The sequence below is a fragment of the Neoarius graeffei genome, chromosome 18 (assembly GCF_027579695.1).
Source record: "Neoarius graeffei isolate fNeoGra1 chromosome 18, fNeoGra1.pri, whole genome shotgun sequence".
NCBI lineage: Eukaryota > Metazoa > Chordata > Actinopteri > Siluriformes > Ariidae > Neoarius > Neoarius graeffei.
In genome coordinates, this window is record NC_083586.1 from 41683455 (window position 1) to 41709889 (window position 26435).

Below are 26435 nucleotides of genomic sequence, written 5' to 3' on the forward strand. Positions count from 1 at the left end.
CTACTAGATCTCAGCCTCGGTAAGTCATGTAGCATGTAAGTGACGCCACAATCTCAGATTCTGTCACGTAATTTGCACTCAGATCGCAATATTTGAACCTTGGAAAAAGTGAAATGTCAGCGCCCAGGGATATTTTATTTTTCAAGAAAAACAAACAAACAATCTGTACACAGTATACAGGTACAAAAAAATGATAAAAGAACATTTCTGAGTCGATGGCTCTGTGTTACAAAGGCAAATGGTATACCAGTGTGTCAACTCCGTCACGAGCGGATATCCGGTTTCAGTGCAAATGGCCACGTCCAGGAAAGCCTATTTTTAGCAATATTGCAACTTTTAAAATGGATAAACTGTTGGTATAAGGTTTTATTTTCAATTAAAACATGTGGCGGGGGGGCACATGCGCGCACTCGCAGTAATCGGCAAATGGCGGTTTAGTTTTTTTGAGGGAGGGGTTTGTTTGGCTTTAAACTTCGAACCCAATGTTGATCTTTCTTCATGGCTTCATCTATTTTTTTTTCCCCCACGGTGTCATTCTGCCTTTACTGTAGACTGTCCATAATAGAATTAACTCCTCTGTGCTAGCTAGCTGTATCATTAGCCTCAATCATAAACTTGTTTATGTCTGATTTCTGTATTTCCCAGTTGCCTAGCAACAGCATTCACATGACTTGAAGTTCACGAAAAACAAAAAAGTTTTCATTGTGCCACTATTTGTCTATTTACAGATGTTGTGTGTTCTATGACCACTGCAAAACAAGGCGTTATTGCATTGCTACCGTAAATGTCTTTAGAACAGTTCAGTAACCATTTTTTTCCTCCTCGGCAGGGGTGAAAGTAAGTCTGTCCTGGCCGGTCCGGCGTACCACTAAAAGATTTGGCCGTACCGGAAAGAAAAATATACTGTCTCTGAAAAAAAAAAAAAATGCACTTTCAGCATAACAACACACCTGCTAACGTCGATTTACCAAAAGCAACACGTTTTCCTCAATATACACTGCATATAACTCGTTCTGACCTGTCTCTGAATTATATCTGAAGTGAATTCCTTCCGTGTTTCACTCGACAGACAACATGCGAGATAGTGCGCGGAGCCCACTGCTTAACCATCTTACGCTAACGTGCGCAGCTGGCATCCAAAGTGTTTTAGTAGACAGACGCTTGTTGCAAAGTCTTCCAAATAAAAACAACATATACAGAAACATATGTTGATGTTTCAATATCCTATTATGTGTGCAGTGTTTTGCTGGACAAACAACGAACGAGCTACCGTACAGCGTGCGTACGGCTTAACCAGATCTTGTGCTATAACGTGCGCAGCTGGTAATCAAAGTGTTTTAGCAGACAGACGTTAGTTGCAGGGGCGGCACGGTGGTGTAGTGGTTAGCGCTGTCGCCTCACAGCAAGAAGGTCCGGGTTCGAGCCCCGTGGCTGGCGAGGGCCTTTCTGTGCGGAGTTTGCATGTTGTCCGCGTGGGTTTCCTCCGGGTGCTCCGGTTTCCCCCACAGTCCAAAGACATGCAGGTTAGGTTAACTGGTGACTCTAAATTGAGCGTAGGTGTGAATGTGAGTGTGAATGGTTGTCTGTGTCTATGTGTCAGCCCTGTGATGACCTGGCGACTTGTCCAGGGTGTACCCCGCCTTTCGCCCGTAGTCAGCTGGGATAGGCTCCAGCTTGCCTGCGACCCTGTAGAACAGGATAAAGCGGCTACAGATAATGAGATGAGATAAGATAAAGAAACATGTTAATGTTTCATGATAGGCTATTTAAAAATGACTTTGATCAGAATTCGTAAATTGAGTGGAAGTTGGGGCAAAGATTCTAGATTACTGCATGGCGTGCGCACTGAGAACACACGCACTTACTATTCAGCTAAAAAAAAATGTTATTAAAACGATTGTGTTGTTGAAATGTTTGCAATTTATTTATAATCAAAAACTGATACAGGTGGATGAAAGAGTGATAGTGTGATGATAAAGTACTATACTAGTACTACTGAGTGATAAGAAGTCCTAGTGAATGCTTGATAAGTAGACAATAATAAATAATTAGGTGTATTTTTTCGCCGCGCGACTCAAAATAATAGTACCGGCAAGAAATAAAAGTTGCTTTCACCCCTGCTCCTCGGTTGTTGTTCAGCGCTTTACCGAACATGCTGATAAGGTTCTCTGTTCGCCATTATGATGAACTTGGACAAGGTTCCTTTTTGTTGAAAATGCTGCCAGACTAAATTTCAAGGGCGTGGCTACGAAGGCAGTGTGTTTAGAATGATGTGATTCACAATTCCTTAATGTAAACAAATGAATGCAGTTTTGTTGAAGTCAATACCTCAGGAGGATTAGAAACAGTGCGTCCACAGTCCTGTAGTGTGCACACCACGATGCAAGCACACACACACACTCGCACCCCCACAACAAGCATCTGGACACACCCGTGAGCCCACCTACAAGTGGATATCCCGTGCTTCCATGCATGTGTGTGTATGTGTTCACCTCGACTCTGTTGGCGGTTGACTATGCCCCCTAGTGTCCACCTCCGGTCCAGTCGCTTCAGATGGGCCTTGCGCCGCTTAGTAACTGACACGGATGGATGAGGAAAGGAGGAAAGCAGGGGAGAGGAACAGAAAAGGAAGACAAACGACAAACTGAACATGAACAACTGAAGGAGAAAACAGGCATTAGTAACATGAGGACAATATTATGGGAAGGAAAAGAACAGTAATGGCAAGTCTGTTAACAATGTGGGATTCTGTCTGGTTAGCGACTGGTGGATAAAGATCTAATGAAGGGAGAGATGGCAGGTTAAGGAGGTTACATGTGTTACGACATTTACAGAAACTCACTGTACTGTACTGGAACAGCGTACAGTGATGAACGTCTGCCTTGTGCAGGTAGAGTTCAAACCAAAAGCACATTCAGAACACGGCGCAGACACTGAGCCCAGTTTCATCCAGGCGGGGGATAACAAAATGACCGCGTTCCGTCAGAGATGACATTTTAACCGACTGTCGAAGAAAAGCAGTGGTTAAAATGTCGGACGACTGTGGGATTGAAGTGCCATCCAACAAAGAACCACTCAGTTATTGCAGCACTCGCGTTAAGAATACTACAGTGGCCTGGAAGTGCAAAACAAGTTAGCAAACCAGAAACAAAACAAAAAACAACACATCGACTCAAAACAGAAATGCGAGGTCCTTACTGAACACCACATGCTCGTTGCTGATGACTATCACGGGGCACTTTTTCAGTCTGTTATCGAGTTCTCATCTCATCTCGTTATCTGTAGCCGCTTTATCCTGTTCTACAGGGTCGCAGGCAAGCTGGAGCCTATCCCAGCTGACTACGGGCGAAAGGCGGGGTACACCCTGGACAAGTCGCCAGGTCATCACAGGGCTGACACATAGACACAGACAACCATTCACACCTACGGTCAATTTAGAGTCACCAGTTAACCTAACCTGCATGTCTTTGGACTGTGGGGGAAACCGGAGCACCCGGAGGAAACCCACGCGGACACGGGGAGAACATGCAAACTCCACACAGAAAGGCCCTCATCGGCCACGGGGCTCGAACCTGGACCTTCTTGCTGTGAGGCGACAGCGCTAACCACTACACCACCGTGCCGCCTGTTATCGAGTTAACCTAGCAAAAACAATTTAATGCCAAGTTTCAGATCTTACCTTTCGGCAGGTTTTCAGCATTCACGTACTCATATTAATGCAGTCATATCTACCGTAAACCTCCTGTCAGAGTGACGTGCGCTGTAGCCAATCAGTGACGAGCGTGTTCAGTAAGGTCCTTTCCGTTTTAAGTTCATGTCGATGTGGGTTGGTGGGTATTTTTTGCTGTTGCCTTCTCACATACAGTACCAGTCAAAAGTTTGTACAACCCCTACTCATTTTTCTGTATTTTGACCATGTTCTGCATTGTAGAACAATACTGAAGACATCAAAACTCTGAAATAACATGTATGGAATTTGACGGTAAACAAAAAAAAAAAAAGTGTTAAAAAACAAACTATGTTTGATATTTTAGATTCTTCAAAGTAGCTACTGTTTACCTTGATGACACTTTGTACACTATTGGCGTTCTCTTAACCAGCTTCATGAGCTAGTCGCCTGGAATGCTTTTCAATTTAGCACATGTGCCTCGTCAAAAGTTAATTAGTGCAATTTCTTGCCTTCTTAATGCGTTTGAGATCAAATAGTAAATAATAAAAATACAGTAAATAGCCTAGGCTTGGAGTACTCAATTCCGACTCGTGCCCTAATTTTAAGGACTCGTGACTTGACTTGGACTTGAGCACTGTTGACTCGGACTCAAACTGGAGACGAGGACTCCATGCCATAATAATTTGGCATGAAAGATTTATATCTACATTATTTTTTATACTAATTTCATGCAAGAGAATGCACATTCACCTGTTCATACGTCATGTTCAAGAACAAACTAACGTTAACGGCGCTAAAATGCCTGGATTGTCCGCTTTGCTTATACAGACTTCTCATGCAGTGGAAAAAATGCACTGCTGTGTGTTCCATGTGTAGAAGAACTATCGAGGAGACGACGGGGACAACCTCGAACTTCAATCGTCATTTGGTAAGACTCCACCCAGAGAAGGAAGTGACACGCTGTGTTTATTGCTCTGTTGATAGTGGAGCTTGCTTGCTGAGCGATGAACTAGCTAGTGTTAACCCTCTCATGTTATTTGCCCTGTTGATAGTGGGCGGGGCTTGCTGAGCGATGAACAAGCTTTTTATCTGTAGCCTATTAACTAAAATGGGGCAGTCGAGCAGGAACGTTAATCCAACACAGTAGCAGAGACGCTTTCACATAAAGGCAGCAACTACCATCGTCAAATGGTGCAGTTGGAGTCTTGTTCTTGGACTCGACTCGAAATGTTCTTTAATGACTCGGACGTGAACACTGGGGACTCAAGACTGGACTCGGACTCGAGGCTTAGTGACTTGACTACAACACTGAAACAGCCCTATTCCACAACTGTAATCATCCATATTATGTCAAGAACCCTGCGGCCTTGTAGGACAGGATAAGCGGCTACAGATAATGGATGGATGGATGGATGGATGTCAAGAACCGCTCAACTGAGTAAAGAGAAACGACATCCATCATTACTTTAAGACATGAAGTGACTTTTAATTCATAAAAATAAAAAATAAAAAACCATTGAATTAGAAGGCATGTCCAAATTTTTTGACTGGTACTGTACGGTACATTGTGGTAGTTTTGTTTTAATCTTGTGTTTTCTGAGTTGCTGAGTTCACAAGTGTTATGGTGGTGTTTACTTATTAGCTGTTGTATTTTCAGTTTTGGGGCGGCACGGTGGCGTAGTGGTTAGCGCTGTCGCCTCACAGCAAGAAGGTCCGGGTTCGAGCCCCGGGGCCGGCGAGGGCCTTTCTGTGCGGAGTTTGCATGTTCTCCCCGTGTCTGCGTGGGTTTCCTCCGGGTGCTCCGGTTTCCCCCACAGTCCAAAGACATGCAGGTTAGGTTAACTGGTGACTCTAAATTGAGCGTAGGTGTGAATGTGAGTGTGAATGGTTGTCTGTGTCTATGTGTCAGCCCTGTGATGACCTGGCGACTTGTCCAGGGTGTACCCCGCCTTTCACCCGTAGTCAGCTGGGATAGGCTCCAGCTTGCCTGCGACCCTGTAGAACAGGATAAAGCGGCTAGAGATAATGAATGAGATGAGATTTTCAGTTTTGCACATTATGTGCTTGTAGTTGTCTTGCTATTGTGCTTCTGGATTGCTGATGTGTTTTATCACACACACATACAGTATATTGTGATATTTTTGTTTTTGTTGTTTTCAAATTTGCTGTTTTGCTTTGGGGTTTGTTGTTTTTTTTTTTGATGCTGTGTTTTCTGATTTGCTGATCCCTTTTCACATCTGTTCTGGTGTTTTTGCTGCTATGTTTATAGCTTTGTTGTGTTTTCTGTTGTTCATTTTCTTTCAGCTTTGCTGTTGTTTTTCTGGACTGTTAACGTGTTACTACATATATTGTGGTATTTTTGGCTTTGCTGTTGTTTTGAAGCTGTGCTTTCTGATTTGCTGATCCCTTTTCGCATCTGTCCTGGTGTTTTGGTGTTTGCCGTTACGTTTTTAGTTTTGCCGTTTCGTTTCTGGATCGTTAATAAGTTTTACACTTACAGGCCTCTGTAAAACGCAGACATGAAATGCGACGGAAATGTGCTTCTGCGCCATTACGGCAAGAGATTTTCCAGCAGTGGTTTTGAGGCATAAAATGGAGTAACTTATTTATAGTGTAAGCTACTTTGTCTCTTCCCAGAAAGAAAAAAATGATTAAATTTGAACCCCGTAAGTAATAATATAACTGTTACACTCATCCTAGACCTCTTTCTGTCTATTAAATCAAATTGGACAGCAGCAGGGAAAATGTAGTTTAATGGGCAGAACAGATTCTCAACAGGAACCACACAATGGCAAATTCTGTGGTCAAGTGAAATGTGTGTGTATCAGCTCCAATTCCTTTTAGCTGCAACTGTAGGAAAATGGAAAGTGTGTGAATGCGAGACACTGTATGTGAAGTGTGTGCCTGTGTTGAAAGACTTCTTAGGGCTGGATAACTCGCAGTAATCTCAGTCTGGGTGGTTCTACGACTGGCTGCTAAATAAGACACAGCAGCTGCACCTGCACCGTGTGTGTGTGTGTGTGTGTGTGTGTGTGTGTGTGTGAGAAAGTAATGCATGACTGCAAGACCCACCCACAGACAAAATGCATGTGGTGTACACTACCGTTCAAAAGTTTGGGGTCACCCAGACAATTTTGTGTTTTCCATGAAAAGTCGCACTTTTATTTCCCACCATAAGTTGTAAAATGAATAGAAAATATAGTCAAGACATTTTTCTGGCCATTTTGAGCATTTAATCGACCCCACAAATTAATGTGATGCTCCAGAAACTCAATCTGCTCAAAGGAAGGTCAGTTTTATAGCTTCTCTAAAGAGCTCAACTGTTTTCAGCTGTGCTAACATGATTGTACAAGGGTTTTCTAATCATCCATTAGCCTTCTGAGGCAATGAGCAAACACATTGTACCATTAGAACACTGGAGTGAGAGTTGCTGGAAATGGGCCTCTATAGACCCCTTTCACTGACGTCACCCGAAACCGGAAGTAAACAGACCCTGCGCCATTTTGGAAGACCAACAAACTCGTGATTAGGGGGAAATAACGGCAGCGGTATGTGAACCCACGAGAATAAAGTGGAGTGGCAAACGACTTAAACAAACAAATCTGAGCTGTTTTATTTATGATTTATTGGCCCAACAGTAGACTTGAAAGAAACCTGTGTGAGACTTGGCAAAAAACTGTGGATATAATGGATAAGTCTGTGCATGATCTGCGGACACTTTGAGGTGAGCAAACGCAAGAAATTCAGATTTAAAACATGCTAAATTGGCCCCAAGTTGATAACTGTATGAGGAGCAAGCCTCCCAGACTTCTACAATTTAATAATAATAATAATTTAGGATGGTTTGGGGCTTGCTCGCTGCTGCCAGGTTGGTTGTTGAGTAGCCTGACTGTTTTTTTTCTTGCGTGTGGTATCATTGTTGACGCGAGGTTGTTATTTGAACATGCCAATGCGGACACGATTTCCCCTGATGAGTTATGACTTCAGACGCGATGCGTGTGTGGAGTCCGCGTGATATGTGCGTAAGATAGGCTTCTCATGTGTTTGGAGATCCGCGCTCCGAGACAAGCGCAAGCGCACACACACACACACCCCCAAGGGAAAAAAAGGGACCCCCCGAAAATATCGGCATAGTTCGAACACTGAGTGTAGGCACTGGGTGTAAACAACAAATAGTTTACAATGTCTGGGTAGCAAACAGATGGCAGAATTGGTGTCCGGTCCTCCTTATGTTTCCATTCACCCTTGCCCCGAGTCTTATCATATGGGTCAAACCCATCAATCACAGCCAGCTTTTCCACATACCGTGCCCTTTCTGCAGCTGGTAATGTACTCACATAACCAGAATTATCAGCCATCGTGTCACTTTACTCTCGCTCGTACTTTGTTTTATATTGTGAGTGCATGTACTTGGTCTTCCAATATGGCGCCTAACAAAATCTCGTGGTGCGGTGATGTCATGTGAAAGGGGTCTATACACCTATGGAGATATTGCACCAAAAACCAGACATTTGCAGCTAGAATAGTCATTTACCACATTAGCAATGTATAGAGTGGATTTCTGATTAGTTTAAAGTGATCTTCATTGAAAAGAACAGTGCTTTTCTTTCAAAAATAAGGACATTTCAACATGACCCCAAACTTTTGAACGGTAGCGTATTTGTCTGTATCTCCATACCACCTCCAGTCTATAAAAAAAAAAAAAGATTAGCTTATGGCACTCAATGAGTACACAAATCAGATTACTCTCAATTTGTACTGAAATAGGGCAAATTCTGGGTCAAAACAAAACCAGAAACCCTGTGTTACCATGATGAAATCCTCCATCCTGAGACGGAGTGACAAGATATTTGGCTCGAGGATGCTCCAGAAAAGAATTTCTCCACTCGATTTCATAGAGTGGAATTTATGTGCCGTCCAAAAATCCTTTTCTATCACTGACAAGGGTGTGCCAGGATAAGGGAGGAGTGTATGAGTGAGTGTGTCTGTGTGTGTGTGTATGAGACAGTGAGAGAGAGAGACTCCCACAGGGCCTGGTGAATGCCAAGGGTAGGCTTGTATAGCCTCTGTTATGTGTCTGGGGAACGCTGGACTCGATGAGTGTGAAAGGCAGCTGGTTTTCATCCGAGTTTGTCGAGGCGGGCACGAAGAATTATGGACGATTATCGAGTGACGAACCTCTCTGTAGTGAAAGATGGATCGAGTGTAGGATCTTGAGAGATTTTGAGGACCGTTGAGACTTTATTCGTGGTATTATATTCCCTTGTTCTTATTCTGTGTATGCATCTGAGTGAAAGATTGAAAGCGTGTACCTGTGTAAAAAAATTAATTAATTTAAAAAAAAAAAAAAAAGTGGGCTGGGGGGTTGTCTCACCCTCTCCTGATCTAGATGTGCCCAGGTCCAGATCGTCTCTAGTGCCAGTCTGAGCATCCAAATATGTAGCAGGAACCCAGCCTTGTTCTTCTGCAGTACTGACGAACCACCAGCCTACACACACACACACAAAGAAATCATATACACAAGCTCATTCCTCACTGCCAGACACAATTAAATAAAAAAAAAAAATCTGATCCACAAATATCATTAAAACTCCCAAGCTGTGGCTTGAAAGGATTCTGATGTTCCACACTTAAGCTAGCCGCACACTACGCCGATCCACGCGGTACCGAACCAACTCCCGACAGGGCACGCACATATCCCCGACTAACTCACGACTGTTGACGAGTGCAGTCGCGATTGAAGCGACACCAAACGAGATTATGCGAACTAAGCATCATAACAAACATTCCGCTAAATATCACATGACAACTTAATAGCTTTGTGATTGGCTATTGGATATAGTTACTGTTAAATCCAACACTTGAAGATGCTACAGGCTGAATTACAAATGACACAAAGCTGCAGGGTGCATGTTCACATCTGCATGTTTATTTAATCTATTAATATACTGCATATTAAAGGAACACTCCAGAGGTTTCCGACCTCACCTCTTCTCTAGTGTATGTGTCGCTAGCACGGACAAGACCTTTGACACTTTTCCAAGCGCTGAGGAGGAAAAAAAAAGAAAAAGCTTCCGACTATTATTCTATCCAAATTCACTGGATATGAGCAATTGCGCACTCGGATTGGCTACTCTACTACTAGGATATCAGCTCATATACCGTGAGTAGAGAAAAACAAAATGGCGGAGCGCATCAAGTCAGATCTGTCGCTTTATCATCAAGTATTTCAAAGCAACAGAAATAGCTAAAACAATATAGGCCTCCCAGTATCGCCAGTTCCACACTCCAGCCCAATCGGTGGCGGTAATGCATCCTTAAGTTGGCTTGCCAACCACCAAAAAAACCCTAAAAAAGAAGAAAAAAAATGGTGGATCGTGTTACTGAACCAACCAAGGATGAAATAAAAACTCTACTCGAAAACAAAACCCAAAAAAAAAACACACACACAAAAAAAAAGCAACAAGATATGGAATAAAAGTATTTGATGGTAAGAACGTATCATTTTTTAAAATTTCTCAATAATTATCACATTTTTCACAAATTGCTACTGTCATTTCGCCGGTTTGTTTACATTCTCAACGGAAATTATTTTGTCTGATGTTTTGTATAAAAAGTTTTTATTTATCGAATTTCATCTCATCTCATTATCTCTAGCCGCTTTATCCTGTTCTACAGGGTCGCAGGCAAGCTGGAGCCTATCCCAGCTGACTACGGGTGAAAGGCGGGGTACACCCTGGACAAGTCGCCAGGTCATCACAGGGCTGACACATAGACACAGACAACCATTCACACTCACATTCACGCCTACGGTCAATTTAGAGTCACCAGTTAACCTAACCTGCATGTCTTTGGACTGTGGGGGAAACCGGAGCACCCGGAGGAAACCCACGCGGACACGGGGAGAACATGCAAACTCCGCACAGAAAGGTCCTCGCCGGCCACGGGGCTCGAACCCGGACCTTCTTGCTGTGAGGCGACAGTGTTTATCGAATTTGCAAAAAATAAAAATAAAAAAAATGCTCTGTTTCTCGAAATCCAGTGAATGTGGATAGAATAAAACCGTTATTCCACTCAATCTCGTCGTACCTGGCTTACAGCCTCCTCGGTGCTATGCGCCTCGTCGGCTATCAGCTCATGTACGACTTGATTTCGTGGAATAACTTAAATATCACTGATGATAGAAATCTAAGGGCAGATGTGTGGCAGTCGTCATAGTTTTGAAAAAAATGCCTTCATGAATTCTTCGGACAAAGATATTTGTATATAAAGCTCTATTTATTCATTAGGAAGAATGTGCTCAAAGTAAACACGGATTCAACAACTGTGCCTAGCTTCCTTTATATGTACGTTTCAAGTAAACAGGTTCTCCGTTGGGGCGGCACGGTGGTGCAGTGGTTAGCACTGTCGCCTCACAGCAAGAAGGTTCTGGGTTTGAAACCCAGTGGCTGATAGGAGCCTTTCTGTGTGGAGTTTGCATATTCTCCCCATGTCTGCGTGGGTTTCCCCCACAGTCCAAAGACATGCAGGTTAGGCTAACTGGTGGCTCTAAATTGACCGTAGGTGTGAATGTGAGTGTGAATGGTTGTTTGTCTCTGGTGACTTGTCCAAGGTGTACCCCACCTTGCTCATCCCAGTCAGCTGGGATAGGCTCCAGCTCACCCATGACCCTGCACAGGATAAGCAGTTATGGATAATGGATGGATGGTTTGTCTCAATCATGTATTCATTACCTCCGTCAACTGTGTTGGAGAAGGTTATGTTTTCATCTCTGTCTGTTTGTTTGTTCCCAACGTAACTCAAAAAGTAGTGAACAGATTTTGATGAAATCTTGAGGAAAGGTGGACCATGAGCCAAGGAACAATTAACTAGATTTAGATGCAAATCCGGATATGTACAGTATGTGGATCCAGGATTTTTTTTTTTTTTTTGTCTGTTCCCAACATGACTCAAAAAGTAATGAATGGATTTTGATGAAATTTGGTGTACAGCTTTAGTATCATCCTAGGTTCAAATGCTTTGATTTTGATGTTGATAATATGTGGCTGGGCGGCACGGTGGTGTAGTGGTTAGCGCTGTCGCCTCATAGCAAGAAGGTCCGGGTTTGAGCCCCGTGGCTGGGGAGGGCCTTTCTGTGTGGAGTTTGCATGTTGTCCACGTGGGTTTGCTCCGGTTTCCCCCACAGTCCAAAGACATGCAGGTTAGGTTAACTGGTGACTCTAAATTGACCGTAGGTGTGAATGTGAGTGTGAATGGTTGTCTGTGTCTATGGCCCTGTCCACATGGCAACGGATTCAGGTGAATCTGATAAAATTGTTGATCGTTTCGGCCTGGCGTCCACACGGCACCGGCGTTTTGGGTGCCCCACAACGATATTTTTTGAGAACGGGTTCCAGAGTGGAAAAATCTGGCAACGGCGCCGTTGCGAAGTCGTCTGGATGAGTAGAACGGATTTGTTTACGATGACGTCACAACCACATGACTAGAACAAGCAGCACTCTCGCTGTTTTGTATGAACCACTGCATTGCATTCACTTGTGTATACAGCTTTTCTTTTAAATAAACAAGTAACTGAACCATTTCTTGAATTTCTTTTTTTTATTGGATAAAACTGCTTTTCAAAATGTTCACACACAATATAAAAAGTTATATAAATTATATAAAAATGCTTTTCAAAATGTTCACACACAATAAGAAAATTAAGTTATATAAAACTATGCACACTAATAAAACTAATTTGTACACACAGAAGGCACGATTTCCTCGCGTAGTCGCAGCCATCTTCTTGTTGTTGTGTGCTTGTTCCTGTGAGTGCTTCACGCCGGGTAGAAGAAGGGGTTTATGCGCATGCGTCCTACTTCTTCTATTGTTTTGGTGTCTCCGATGGGACCATCTTACAGCGCACGTAGAGGTGTGCCATGTGTATTGCATCGTTTTCAGCAAGCGTTGCGTTGCCATATGTACCTGATATTTTACTGATCCGTTGCCCATGTGGACGCGATATTTTTTTTTAATAAAATCTCGTTGCCGTTGTCGTGTGGATGTAGCCTATGTGTCAGCCCTGTGATGGCCTGGCGACTTGTCCAGGGTGTACCCCGCCTCTCGCCCATAGTCAGCTGGGATAGGCTCCAGCTTGCCTGCGACCCTGTAGGACAGGATAAAGTGGCGAGAGATAATGAGATGATAATGAGAATAATATGTGGCTGGGCGGAGGGACACACTCTACTGAATGACCTTCTAGTTTCGTTTGAAAACATTGAAGTTTTCCTTTAAGTCATCGAACCCAGTCCACACCACAGACTGGTTTCTAAAAGCAGACATGTTTTACGTTTTGTCATAAAGCCGTAAACCTTATAAGCATTTGTCCTTATTGTTAACTTGAAAAACATTTGTCCTTTGGGGTATACTTTTGGTTTGTTTGAGAAATGCTTTGAGATGCATATTGTTCAGGCACTTCTTAAAATTTGCTCTTTTGAAAGACATTCACAAACAAAGCCAGCAGCCACCATGTGGAACATTTGAGGTTATGAATTCACACTATACACACAGACGTGCTCTCACACTCACTGGCTCTGCTGATGCAGTTAGATTTTGTGAAGTGTGTTTATAAACTGCAGACTCTGGAGAAATAAAGGCATTTCCTGTGTAAAAATGGGTCAGGTTTTTTTTTTTTTTAAATTTCACAGTGCATATGTGCAAGCGCAAATTCACAGTCTTTGTTTTTTTCCAAATTTCAACCAAGTTTATGTGCAAAATTGAAATTATTTATATTTATTAGTACTGAGTTCGTGTGTGTGCTCCCATTCGTGCATGTGCAATTTTTTGATTCTGGCCCGTTTTTGACTAAAAGCACAGTTTTGGAGGGGAAGGGAGGGGACTTGAGGCTGTAAGGCACATTTAAATAACCGCTCAAGACACTTAAATACATAGCTGTTCCTCAAGTTACTTAATAAAATGCTGCAAAATTAATACCACAAGTACATACACAGTAGCCCTGCTATAATGAATTCCTTGCGGGACGTCCAAATAGTTCGTTATACCGCAAAGTCTGTAATACTGAAACGACCCCACTTGTCACAACACACACTTACCGGTACGGAAAACAAGACCAACTGTGTTTAATTTATCCATCCATCCGTCCATTATCTCTAGCCGCTTTATCCTTCTACAGGGTCGCAGGCAAGCTGGAGCCTATCCCAGCTGACTACGGGCGAAAGGCGGGGTACACCCTGGACAAGTCGCCAGGTCATCACAGGGCTGACACATAGACACAGACAACCATTCACACTCACATTCACACCTACGCTCAATTTAGAGTCACCAGTTAACCTAACCTGCATGTCTTTGGACTGTGGGGGAAACCGGAGCACCCGGAGGAAACCCACGCGGACACGGGGAGAACATGCAAACTCCGCACAGAAAGGCCCTCGCTGGCCACGGGGCTCGAACCCGAACCTTCTTGCTGTGAGGCGACAGCGCTAACCACTACACCACCGTGCCGCCGGTGTTTAATTTATATTTACACTTAATTCACTTACATATTTATGAAGTAAAGGAAATAAGTCGCATTCGCCGTCGTTTGCTTGCCACATTTTCTTTCTTTTCAGCCCATCATGTTGACTGCAGTTATGGATGAAGTTTCTGAGCTCTTTTTCTTTTGCTTTAAAAGCTGAAATTAAAATTTGCAGGATACCACATTCTTTAGGCAAATTTGTTGCTTTTTCGCCACACTTTAGACGGTCCGGGATATGAAGCTCGTCTTTGACGGGGTCATGTCCGCACGCCAAATGGTATGCCTCGAACTGCTACTCACGTACACATGCATGTTTTAAAGTAAAACTCTTCTAGCGATTACATCCATCGATAACCCTAACCCATAACTACATCATCACTTGTTTACTGCAGTGCATTATGGGTGATACCCGGGGTCAGCTCCACCGCACTGTTTACTTTCCCCTTTGTTAAACACCGCATTGTTCTGTCTAACCGGTTTCAGAGGTGGACAGTAATGAAGTACATTTACTTGAGTACTGTACTTAAGTACACTTTTTGAGTATCTGTACTTTACTTGAGTATTATTTTTTTTTGGGAAACTTCACTACATTTGAAAGGCAAATATCGTACTTTTTACTCCACTACATTTCTGTCAAGGTCCTCGTTACTCGTTACTATGAAGTAGCTTTGAAAGTGGATGTTATTTTTTTTTCTTTTCTAAAACGTGATTGTTTTTTTCCACAGGTGACAGTGAGACAGCCGATCAGTAATCACTAGGGTCACGTCACGTCCATAGACTGGATAAAATCAAGTTCAGTGACTTCTCAGCAGCATTATTTAACGCGATCAGTTGATGGCAGAATGGAAGGAGGCGGTTCTTCTGGGGAACGCACGCACTCATGGCTTTACCTAGAAGCCATGTTTCAGTTTTCTGAAAGGATCAAAGAGTCATTTTGTTTTAAATGTTTGCTTTGTTTGCCGAAAACGAACCACATCACGGCCTACAAAAACTCGCTGTCCGACCTGCGGAAGCATATTGAGGGATGTAAACGTTTTATTCCAAGAGAAAGCTTGCAATGAAGTTGTCTGTGCTTTTAGAGCTAATGATAACATTGCAGTAGCTATTCAGTCTGGTTGGTCAAATGACTTTCTATGGATTTGCCCAACAAGTTGCCATCGCCTTGTCCACGGCTAACGTTTACACATAGCTAGTTAACTTGGACACTGTTAGTTAGCATGTAAAAATGGAGTTACGCCAACATGAATAACGTTAACTTATCTGAAGTCCTTTCAGAAATGTTTTATCATGATCTTACCAAATAAACAGAATGTAGAAATCTTTCTTTTCTAGTAGCATTAGCTACCCAATATGATTTTGAGTTTGAAAAAGTTTGCTAGCATGTCAGGTGGAGCCTCACTGACTAGCTCGCTTAACGTTAAACCACCATGATGGCACAGCATGCGTTCATTTTGTGAATTCACATTTCTGTCTTTGGTAACGGCATTAGGTTTTGTAAGCGTTGTGGCAATAATACAATGATGCGTTGACAGAAAATGTACTTTTTTTTTAAAGATTTTTTTGGGGATTTTTACACCTTTATTGGATAGGACAGTGTAGAGACAGGAAATGAGCGGGAGAGAGATAGACAGGGAGGGATCGGGAAATGATCTTGGGTCGGAATCGAACCTGGGTCCCCAGATTTATGGTATGGCACCTTATCCACCTGAGCCACGACGCCCCCTGAAAATGTACTTTTAATACTTAAGTATTTTTAAAAGCAAGTATTTCAGTGCGGGCGGCACGGTGGTGTAGTGGTTAGCGCTGTCGCCTCACAGCAAGAAGGTCCTGGGTTCGAGCCCCAGGGCCGGCGAGGGCCTTTCTGTGCGGAGTTTGCATGTTCTCCCCGTGTCCGCGTGGGTTTCCTCCGGGTGCTCCGGTTTCCCCCCACAGTCCAAAGACATGCAGGTTAGGTTAACTGGTGACTCTAAATTGACCGTAGGTGTGAATGCGAGTGTGAATGGTTGTCTGTGTCTATGTGTCAGCCCTGTGATGACCTGGCGACTTGTCCAGGGTGTACCCCGCCTTTCGCCCGTAGTCAGCTGGGATAGGCTCCAGCTTGCCTGCGACCCTGTAGAAGGATAAAGCGGCTACAGATAATGAGATGAGATGAGACAAACAATAGTACACATAAACAAGGTCATTCTTCCTCATTGAAAATGTATTGAAAACAACCAACGATATGCATGTAGGCATATTGAAATGTCTTATTCAACAATGAGCAGCATATATTTGTATGTCTCAATAAAAACCTTCAAAGCATCCATACTCTATTCTATCCATATTAAAATGTCTCAATTCAAAATGTGCATCAATTCAAACAGCATCAGCAATTTAAACAGCATCCATCTATATACAATACAGCATATTCAAATGTGCCAATTCAAAACGTGTATCAATTAAAATAGCATCGATCTAGGCAACATATTCAAATGTCTCAATTCGAAATATAAATTCAAATAACATCCAGTACGGCATACTCAGATGTACAATGTACATATGTGTATCGATTCAAAGAGTATCTGTTCTGTATGAACCTAGACATGTTTTCCCCATAGCGCAGGATCAGTTGAAATAGAGAAGTGTTCTACTGGCGTCGGCTATGCTGGGTTGACATCCATAACACCCTCATCTTCCTTCTCGTCACCATGGTGTGAACTGATCTCTACCTGGCTTAAAGGAACAGTCCACCGTACTTCCATAATGAAATATGCTCTTATCTGAATTGAGACGAGCTGCTCCGTACCTGTCCGAGCTTTGCGCGACCTCCCAGTCAGTCAGACGCAGTCAGACGCGCTGTCACTCCTGTTAGCAATGTAGCTAGGCTCAGCATGGCCAACGGTATTTTTTGGGGCTGTAGTTAGATGCGACCAAACTCTTCCGCGTTTTTCCTGTTTACGTAGGTTTATATGACCAGTGATATGAAACAAGCTCAGTTGCACAAATTGAAACGTGGCGATTTTCTATGCTATGGAAAGTCCGCACTATAATGACAGGCGTACTAACACCTTCTGCGCGCTTCAGCAGCGCATTGATACGGAGCTCAGATATCAATGCGCTGCCGAAGCGCGCAGAAGGTGTTAGTACGCCTGTCATTATAGTGCGGACTTTCCATAGCATACAAAATCGCCACGTTTCAATTTGTGCAACTGAACTTGTTTCATATCACTGGTCATATAAACCTACGTAAACAGGAAAAACGCGGAAGAGTTTGGTCGCATCTAACTACAGCCCCTAAAAATACCGTTGGCCATACTGAGCCTAGCTACATTGCTAACAGGAGTGACAGCGCGTCTGACTGCGTCTGACTGACTGGGAGGTCGCACAAAGCTCGGACAGGTACGGAGCAGCTCGTCTCAATTCAGATAAGAGCATATTTCATTATGGAAGTACGGTGGACTGTTCCTTTAAAGTGGCTTCGCACATATCCTCCTCCCTGGCTTCAGCGCTGGTAGTGACAGCAGTTGTCGATGTTTTTATAAAAAAAAAAAAAAAACGATCTAACACGAACATTTTAATTGCAGCTACACGCCTGGAGTCTTTCTCTTTTTTTTTATTTTCTCTTCGCACAACCACTCAATTGATGTCTAACCATTTTTCATTTCTACCGCGGTTTTTAAAAAATTGATGCATTTCACCGTAGGTGGACTGGCTCAACTGACAGGTTGAGGAAAGGGGGGTTAATGGTAGTCTGGCTAACGCGACTTCAAAGCTCTGCGAGCATTTGGTCTGGCAAAGATATTAAGCCCAACCGTTTCCCAAAGCACGTGGTTGACCCGCCTCCCTGAAATGCCTCAGTTTGCTACTGGTCGAAGCCAGAAAAGGCTGTGACGAAGCTTAAACCAATCACATCACTCTTTCCTCTGACGTATGTGACGCGATGGGGCTAACTGGTAGATTAAACTCTTACCGAAGCCGGTCGGGAGCAAGGCGAAAACGTCCTTCCTTTCAATAAATACCTCCAGGGCTGCTCTTTGCTCCGTTTTCAATGAGAACTTGCTCCATGTTCGTAATGTTTCTAGTGAATGAAGCGCTTCCGGCATAGATTCTGTAAACAATCTATGGCTTCCGGTTGCAGTTCTACTACGTCACTGCCTTGAACACGCCTCTACCCAGGGCCGTTGGAGATGCTCAAAGTTGATTGGCTCCCGATTTTTCGGGAGCTTGGAAGAGCTGTAGATAGCTTGCCTGGCCAGACTAAGCTCGCAACAGGCCCTCGTGTTGCGTCACGCTTAGGATGGGCGGGCCCAGGCTAGGTTAATGGTCACATAGGCCACTCTTGCTCAGAATTATGATTATTGTTCTTATGAAATTAGTGTTCATAATGAATTATATATGACTATTTAACAATGTCAAGTGTATAACCATTTTAAGTGTACAAACATTCACGAAAAAATATTTTTAAAGTTTCTGTCATGTGGTGCCCCCCCATTGGCTGCGAGCGGTTAGTGCCCCTGGGCACTGTGCCGCAGGCCCATATAGTTAATCCGGCCTTGAATTAGTTGGTAAGTTATTAGCATGTTAGCAGGCTAACAGTTAATATGTTCACCATTACAGATCAACTTCAACTTAGTGGCCATTTTATTAGGAACACTTCTGTTCGTACATACAAACTCTTCTTGTGAACACGGAACTGATAACTTTGTTTATACTCTTGAATAGCTCTTCTTCATGACGACAACCGGAAGTGTACCAACATGATGGGGCGTGTAGCGCCACCTGTGGCTCGGGTGCACAATGTACCTCACACAATAGCTCGATTTCCTTGTGTGCATGTAGGATTGGATTTCTCTGACACCCCTGCTGGGACCCTGAGCTCGATTACCGACAGTAGCTCGATTTGGATGTGCATGTAAACGCACTGACTGTCTTCCATGACCGAGCACGGCAAAATCGCTCCTCTCACATCGCTCTCACGTAAAATTCATCTGACATCTGTCATATCGCTCAACTCCCGACCTCGGCGATCCCGCATAATGCACTGCGGTAAACAAGTGATGGCGTAGTTATGCTTCAGGGCCATTGCCTGCATTTTCTGACAGACAGAGAACATGTTCTGTTTACGAACATCCATAACAACAATGCTGACAGAGTAAAGACTCGAGTAAAACTGCTTTTAGCTTGTAAAATAAAGTCCTTTTAAGGGAGTTTTTTTTTTAAGTCAATGATCGCCATTCTCAATAATTGTTAGTGACTGACACTTAAGCGAGGCTCGTTAAGCCTTTCTTTTATGGCATTAAGATGTATTGTTCACTTGACTGTGGACTTGATTACTTATCGTTTGTCTCTTATTTTTCATTTTATTTAACCTTTATTTAAATCAGGAACGACTCATTGAGATTAAAAATCTCTTTTACAAGCACGTCCTGTCCTAGACAGGCAGCAGCGCAGTTAACAAAGCACTGGGCCAAAACATACCTCATACACACAACATGAAATACTTTACAAAATAAGTTACACAATAAAGAGATCATTTAAAAGTAAATAAAAGTTGATTAAAAACTTCATCGTCTCTGCTGGGAAGAGGATCACGTGGCTCAGCGATGTTTTTTCTGAAGACTCCGTCCGACTCACTGTCATTAAAGACAGGGGACACGAACTTAGTTTGTTATACGTGAACGTTTGTAGTAAAAGAGGTCATTATAGTGGGGTTGCTGTGCATTTGGAAAGCTGATATACAGTAAGGTGCTTTCAGACTGGAGGAACTTTTTCAAGCTTCTTACAACTCTTGGAGGACGTGCCCCCGTTTTTGTGCGTCTGCACTGCAGGAACTGAGAGTAGTTCTTAGAACGCTGTCTTGAGGGACTTTTTTAGATCCTACTTCATGGTATAGATAGTTTTCACATGACGTCACAGAGTCGGGGATTCCCTAGTGGCGGCCATCTTGTGGGTCAAGCTTACCGTACGGGTCACTGAGCACACATTGTAACGCGCGAGTACAAAGTCTTCAAAAGACCCCAAGCAGGCTATTTAAAGCTAGCAATGGTGCACACCTGTTGTATTCACGGCTGTCGTAATAGGTCAGATGATGACGTCAAGTGGAGCTTTTATGGAATTCCCACTGTACGGGAGCACGAAGGCGAGCAAACAAAGAAACTCAGCATACAAAGGAGAAATCTATGGCTTGCGAGAATCAACCGCAAGGATTATCAGCCTTCCAAACAGCAAAGTCTGCTCCGATCATTTTATAAGTGGTAAGTTGTTTAAATAAACAATCAATTGTGTTTAAGTTTGTTTTTGGAAACCAAAACATCATGTGAACAATCTCTGGAGAATGCCTAACTGGAACCGCTGAGTGTACGTTTACATTGTAATGTACACTTAAAGGGGTCCAAAATATAACATATACGGTTGCTGATGTGACAAAGTAACGTATTCATAAGTATTCTATCAAATTGATGTACTAGAAAACAACGAAATATCTTGGTAATTGTAAATATAATACTTTATTAATAGTCGGTACGCTAAACTGCACAAGAGTCGCCATTTTTAAAAGACCGTGACATCAGCCCTACCCACTGCACTAGTGGAACTCGTGTAATCATGGCGTCGGGTGCATCAAGTGAAAGCGACAGCTCTGTCGAATCATACGAAGAGATCCCGCAAGACACACTGCAAGCAGGCTATGGCTTAGAAGGGTACCAGTTTGAACCTAGGAGAGGTACTCTCGACTCCGGTGATGACGAAATAAGAGAAGAAAGCTCGGATGACGGCGAGGATGAGACCGATACTGATGCTGAGCGTGGGGCAGAGCGTCTGCGTGCAGGTGACACGGTGTGGTGCTCGTGCGGAAAATGTAACGTGGAGTTGCTCACGAGTCCAGCAGAATTTATTTGCTGCAATGAGATAGGCGCCACCCGTGGACTTGCGAAATCGTCGCAAGAGGCAGAAGCAGGTATTTCCAACCTCAATGAGCCATATTGTTTATTTACAACTGGGCACAAACATACGTCATAAGTGTTACGCAGAGAAAATTAAGGTGCATTCTGATTGGATAAAATTAATATCATGGCGGGCTGTTCAAACTGCGAAAATAGTTTGCTCGAGCTGCTTTCAAAACACTAACTTTCCAACCTTAGAACAAAAAACTTTTGTAAGTCTTGAATAAGGTTCGTCATTGTGTGTTTTATTGTTATATTTACTCTATATATTGCCCTATGTTCCCCTTTAATATTGCTCGTTTGTCACGTTACTATTTAACAGCTGTCACTTCACTCACACAAGGGTCATTTTTGAAAAACATTTAAGGTCTATTCTGTATGCAGGGATGCAAACAGCGCGCCTTTTGGCAGATTCCGCCTTTTTCACGGCTGAATCGCGCAGATCCAATTTTTTTTTTAGGGGGGGCGTTGGAGTGTCTGATTATAATTTCAAAGTAAATTCTGTATTAAAATTACTAAATAAGCAACGTAGCCGGTCATAGCGATGGTCCGTTTTGTTAGCCCCACAAGATGGCGGCTGGAGGGCGTTCCCCGGAACGCCATGATGTCAGTGAAAACTATCTATATACTCTACCGGCACAAGAGGAGCCATGCGTGAGTAAGTGTACAGTGATTGGTCGAATATAAGCCTATGCAGTACCAGCAACAGCTGTTTTTAAAAATCTGTATAAACTGTAACCAGTGCTTTAAGTGGAAAAAAAATAATAAGTGCCAGTACTTCCCATATTCACCTGTTGGCATACGAGTCGGGTGGTCGGTATCAGCCGATCATCAAGTAATACATTCTGAATTTTGAAGGAGGTTATCGTTAACGTCGCAGCTGGCCTGAGCATTGGCGTTGCTATAGCAACAGGCTCTTCGTTGTTAGCAGACACGCTAGTGTTAGCTTGCCGCTCCACACTTGCGTTTTCTGACGCGGTAGAATTTGACTGTCGAAGAGCTGTGCCGTCATCCGACTCCGTTTCGACTCTCATTCTCTTTGTGCCCTTTTGTAGCCATGCCAACATTACTGTCCTGTTTTTGTTTCGTTTTTTCCCGTTTGTTGTTTCTGACTTCTCCGTGAACAAGCGAGTGAGCGTCACGCAGTCCCGCCAGCATTGCGTAGTGCACCCTGGGTAATGTAGTTTAAATGTCATAACAAATCGCCAAGAAACACTCTGATATAGAGTGGACAGGAAAGGGTACTGTGAGCTTGTGAGAAGTCCCGGTACGTCGTAAAAAGTCCCGGTACGCCACGGGTTAAAATCTAGACGTGGTGGTACTGCGTACTGGTGCGTACCGGCTCACTTAAAGCACTGAATGTAACCCTTGTAAACAACAGCTCTTAATGTTAACGTTAAAAAATGAAAAAGAAAAAAAAAAAACAGATAAATGAACCAACAGTGCAATCCAGGCGTTACTTCCATCAACTTTGTTGAAGGAGGTTATGTTTTCACCTCTGTTTGTTTGTTTATCTGTTCCCAACGGAACTCTAAAAGTAGTGAATGGATTTTGATGAAATTTGGTGTACAGCTAGAGTATTATCCTAGGTTCAAGTGATTTGATTTTGATGTTGATAATATGTGGCTAGGTGGAGGTATTCACCGCCCTTCTAGTTGAACATCTATCCAACAGAAGAAATACAACGTGATTTTGATTTCTAAGCAAAATATAAAAATCTTTGCTCAAATTTCCTGCTAACGTCACACTGGCAAGCCAGCTTACGTCACTTCAGTGCTCCTACTGGTGGTGCGAATGGAAAAAAAAAAGCAGCCTTTGAGGGTATTGAGTTCTCAGGGGAGCTTCCCAGTGGGTAGTTCCTCTCAATAAATTCCTAGAACTGTTTGGTCTGAAAGCACCTATACTGTAACACCAGCTGTCAGAGAATAAAGGCGAACAGGTCCAAGTCTGGAAAACCAATACTGCAGTTATTTCAATTCTTTTCTGTGATAAAACTTTATTTGAATAGTCTCAGGCCTTCACTTTCACGAGAATTACGTAAACCTTTTATAGCAAAAATAGCACTGAAAGATCTATTCAAGACTTCTGTCAAAACTTTTGAGCTTTACTGTAATATAACTTACATGGAAGAATTATTAGAGAAGAACTATAATCTAATGATCATTATTATGGACTGTAATTGCAAATTTTTCATCCTTATCTTGCAAGTCAGTCCATCCATCCATTATCCGTAACCGCTTACAGTGGGGCAAACAAGTATTTAGTCAGTCACCAATTGTGCAAGTTCTCCCATTTAAAAAGATGAGAGAGGCCTGTAATTTTTATCATAGGCATACCTCAACTATGAGAGACAAAATGAGAAAAAAAAAATCCAGAAAATCACATTGTCTGATTTTTAAAGAATTTATTTGCAAATTATGGTGGAAAATAAGTATTTGGTCAATAACAAAAGTTCATCTCAATACTTTGTTATATACCCTTTGTTGGCAATGACAGAGGTCAAATGTTTTCTGTAAGTCTTCACAAGGTTTTCACACACTGTTGCTGGTATTTTGGCCCATTCCTCCATGCAGATCTCCTCTAGAGCAGTGAGGTTTTGGGGCTGTCGCTGGGCAACACGGACTTTCAACTCCCTCCAAAGATTTTCTATGGGGTTGAGATCTGGAGACTGGCTAGGCCACTCCAGGAACTTGAAATGCTTCTTACGAAGCCACTCCTTCGTTGTCCGGGCGGTGTGTTTGGGATCATTGTCATGCTGAAAGACCCAGCCACGTTTCATCTTCAATGCCCTTGCTGATGGAAGGAGGTTTTCACTCAAAATCTCACAATACATGGCTCCATTCATTCTTTCCTTTACACGGATCAGTCGTCCTGGTCCATTTGCAGAAAAACAGCCCCAAAGCATGATGTTTCCACCCCCATGCTTCACAGTAGGTATGGTGTTCTTTGGATGCAACTCAGCATTCTTTCTCCTCCAAACACGACAAGTTGAGTTTTTACCAAAAAGTTCTATTTTGGTTTCATCTGACCATATGACATTCTCCCAATCCTCTTCTGGATCATCCAAATGCTCTCTAGCAAACTTCAGACGGGCCTGGACATGTACTGGCTTAAGCAGGGGGACACGTCTGGCACTGCAGGATTTGAGTCCCTGGCGGCGTAGTGTGTTACTGATGGTAGCCTTTGTTACTTTGGTCCCAGCTCTCTGCAGGTCATTCACTAGGTCCCCCCGTGTGGTTCTGGGATTTTTGCTCACCGTTCTTGTGATCATTTTGACCCCACGGGGTGAGATCTTGCGTGGAGCCCCAGATCGAGGGAGATTATCAGTGGTCTTGTATGTCTTCCATTTTCTAATAATTGCTCCCACAGTTGATTTCTTCACACCAAGCTGCTTACCTATTGCAGATTCAGTCTTCCCAGCCTGGTGCAGGTCTACAATTTTGTTTCTGGTGTCCTTTGACAGCTCTTTGGTCTTGGCCATAGTGGAGTTTGGAGTGTGACCGTTTGAGGTTGTGGACAGGTGTCTTTTATACTGATAACGAGTTCAAACAGGTGCCATTAATACAGGCAACGAGTGGAGGACAGAGGAGCCTCTTAAAGAAGAAGTTACAGGTCTGTGAGAGCCAGAAATCTTGCTTGTTTGTAGGTGACCAAATACTTATTTTACTGAGGAATTTACCAATTAATTCATTAAAAATCCTACAATGTGATTTCCTGGATTCTTTCTCCCCATTCTGTCTCTCATAGTTGAAGTGTACCTATGATGAAAATTACAGGCCTCTCTCATCTTTTTAAGAGGGAGAATTTGCACAATTGGTGGCTGACTAAATACTTTTTTTGCCCCACTGTATCCTGTGCAGGGTGGCGGGCGAGCTGGAGCCTATCCCAGCTGACTACGGGGTACACCCTGGACAAGTCACCAGGTCATCACAGGGCTGACACAGACAACCATTCACATTCACACCTACGGTCAATTTAGAGCCACCAGTTAACCTAACCTGCATGTCTTTGGACTGTGGGGGAAACCGGAGCACCCAGAGGAAACCCACGCAGACACGGGGAGAACATGCAAACTCCACACAAAAGTCCCCGTCGGCCACTGGGCTCGAACCCAGAACCTTCTTGCTGTGAGGCGACAGTGCTAACCATTACACCACTGTGCCACCCTTCAGCTGACATGGGCTAATTAAGTTTCAGAAGGTATACATAATGCTCCTTAACAGTGTTATAAAGCCATTTCCTGTGTAAATAAATTTATAGTTGGAGTTCTATTCAAAATTGTACTTCATGGGCTCCTGCGTGGTGCAACAGAAAACATCTGCCCTGTTCTCTCTGAATCCTTATGATGGCTGTGCTCTCAGTGTGTTAGGAGTGGCGTACTTTCTCTCTCCTGTCAATCATGACAGTAACACTCACCAATTGTGGATGTTTGTGAGTTCATGTATGCAGAAGAGGGCAGATAGTGCTTGCATTTTTTTTTTCTCCTGAGTGCATTACGCCACCTGTCGTGCTGCACGAGTGGCAGCTGGAAAAAAGTTCTGTTTGGCTGGTTTCATGTGTCTCAGCGGAAGCATGTCATAGACTTCATCCTCAGCGGTTGAGGAAAGCAAGGAAGAAAATCAGGGGGAAACCCGCCACAAATTGTGCTTCATAATAACGTTGTATTGCCAATGCCGACGACTACTTTAGCTAACGAACATCCGTTTCAATGCGTCAATGGAATCGGTACCTCCCGAAAGCTAAAATTACAGGTGGACTACTTTATAAAAAGGTAAGAAGACAAAACCAGTCTTGAACACAATGTATTTGAAGTTTCTCCTCTATCATACTACATCAAGCGTTTAATTCGCCTCATGCGTTTTGACGTTATGTCAAAATGTGTTATGAAGACCCAACTACTCTTCTATTAACAGATCTGTTGCCTGCGTTCAGAGTGAATTGCGGTCATCAATCAGTGCTGAAATTTCACAATGTTAGCTGTCAGGCCATTACATATACCAACCCGGCCCACACGCCTGAAGTCAAGTCCGGTTCTGAAATCAGACACGCGTGCAAAATTCAAATGAACTTGATCAACGCGCCTACATATACATACTGACAGTTTGAAACTGCAGGAAAGTCCAGCAACATGGAAACTGTGGCTAGTGCCAACAGTGCTATTCTTTTTATAGCAGGGCAAAAGCTTGGGTTGTAATTATGACTTCAGTTTTTCATGTGTGCTCTGTGTGTTATGGAGAAAACGTCGAGATCAAAACATCTCTGGATGATGTAGGCTAGGGTTTAGAGTTATAAAGCATTCTGCAGTGAGCTGAAGTGGAGTTATAAAACATCA

The 26435-nt window shown here is 43.2% G+C and overlaps 1 protein-coding gene across 11 annotated transcripts in view; it reads right to left on the minus strand.

Moving 5' to 3' along the window:
* Positions 1–26435, minus strand: part of sh3pxd2aa (SH3 and PX domains 2Aa) — a 360165-nt gene that overhangs the window by 27363 nt on the left and 306367 nt on the right. For 8 of the 11 annotated variants that reach the window (XM_060898802.1, XM_060898806.1, XM_060898798.1 and 5 more), the window contains 2 exons: positions 9045–9158; positions 2493–2576 (listed from right to left, as the gene is read on the minus strand). In XM_060898802.1, the coding sequence (XP_060754785.1) occupies positions 2493–2576; positions 9045–9158 (198 nt within the window). The remainder of the gene's footprint in view (positions 1–2492; positions 2577–9044; positions 9159–26435) is intronic. The other 3 variants (XM_060898807.1, XM_060898803.1, XM_060898801.1) reach the window with 1 other exon arrangement.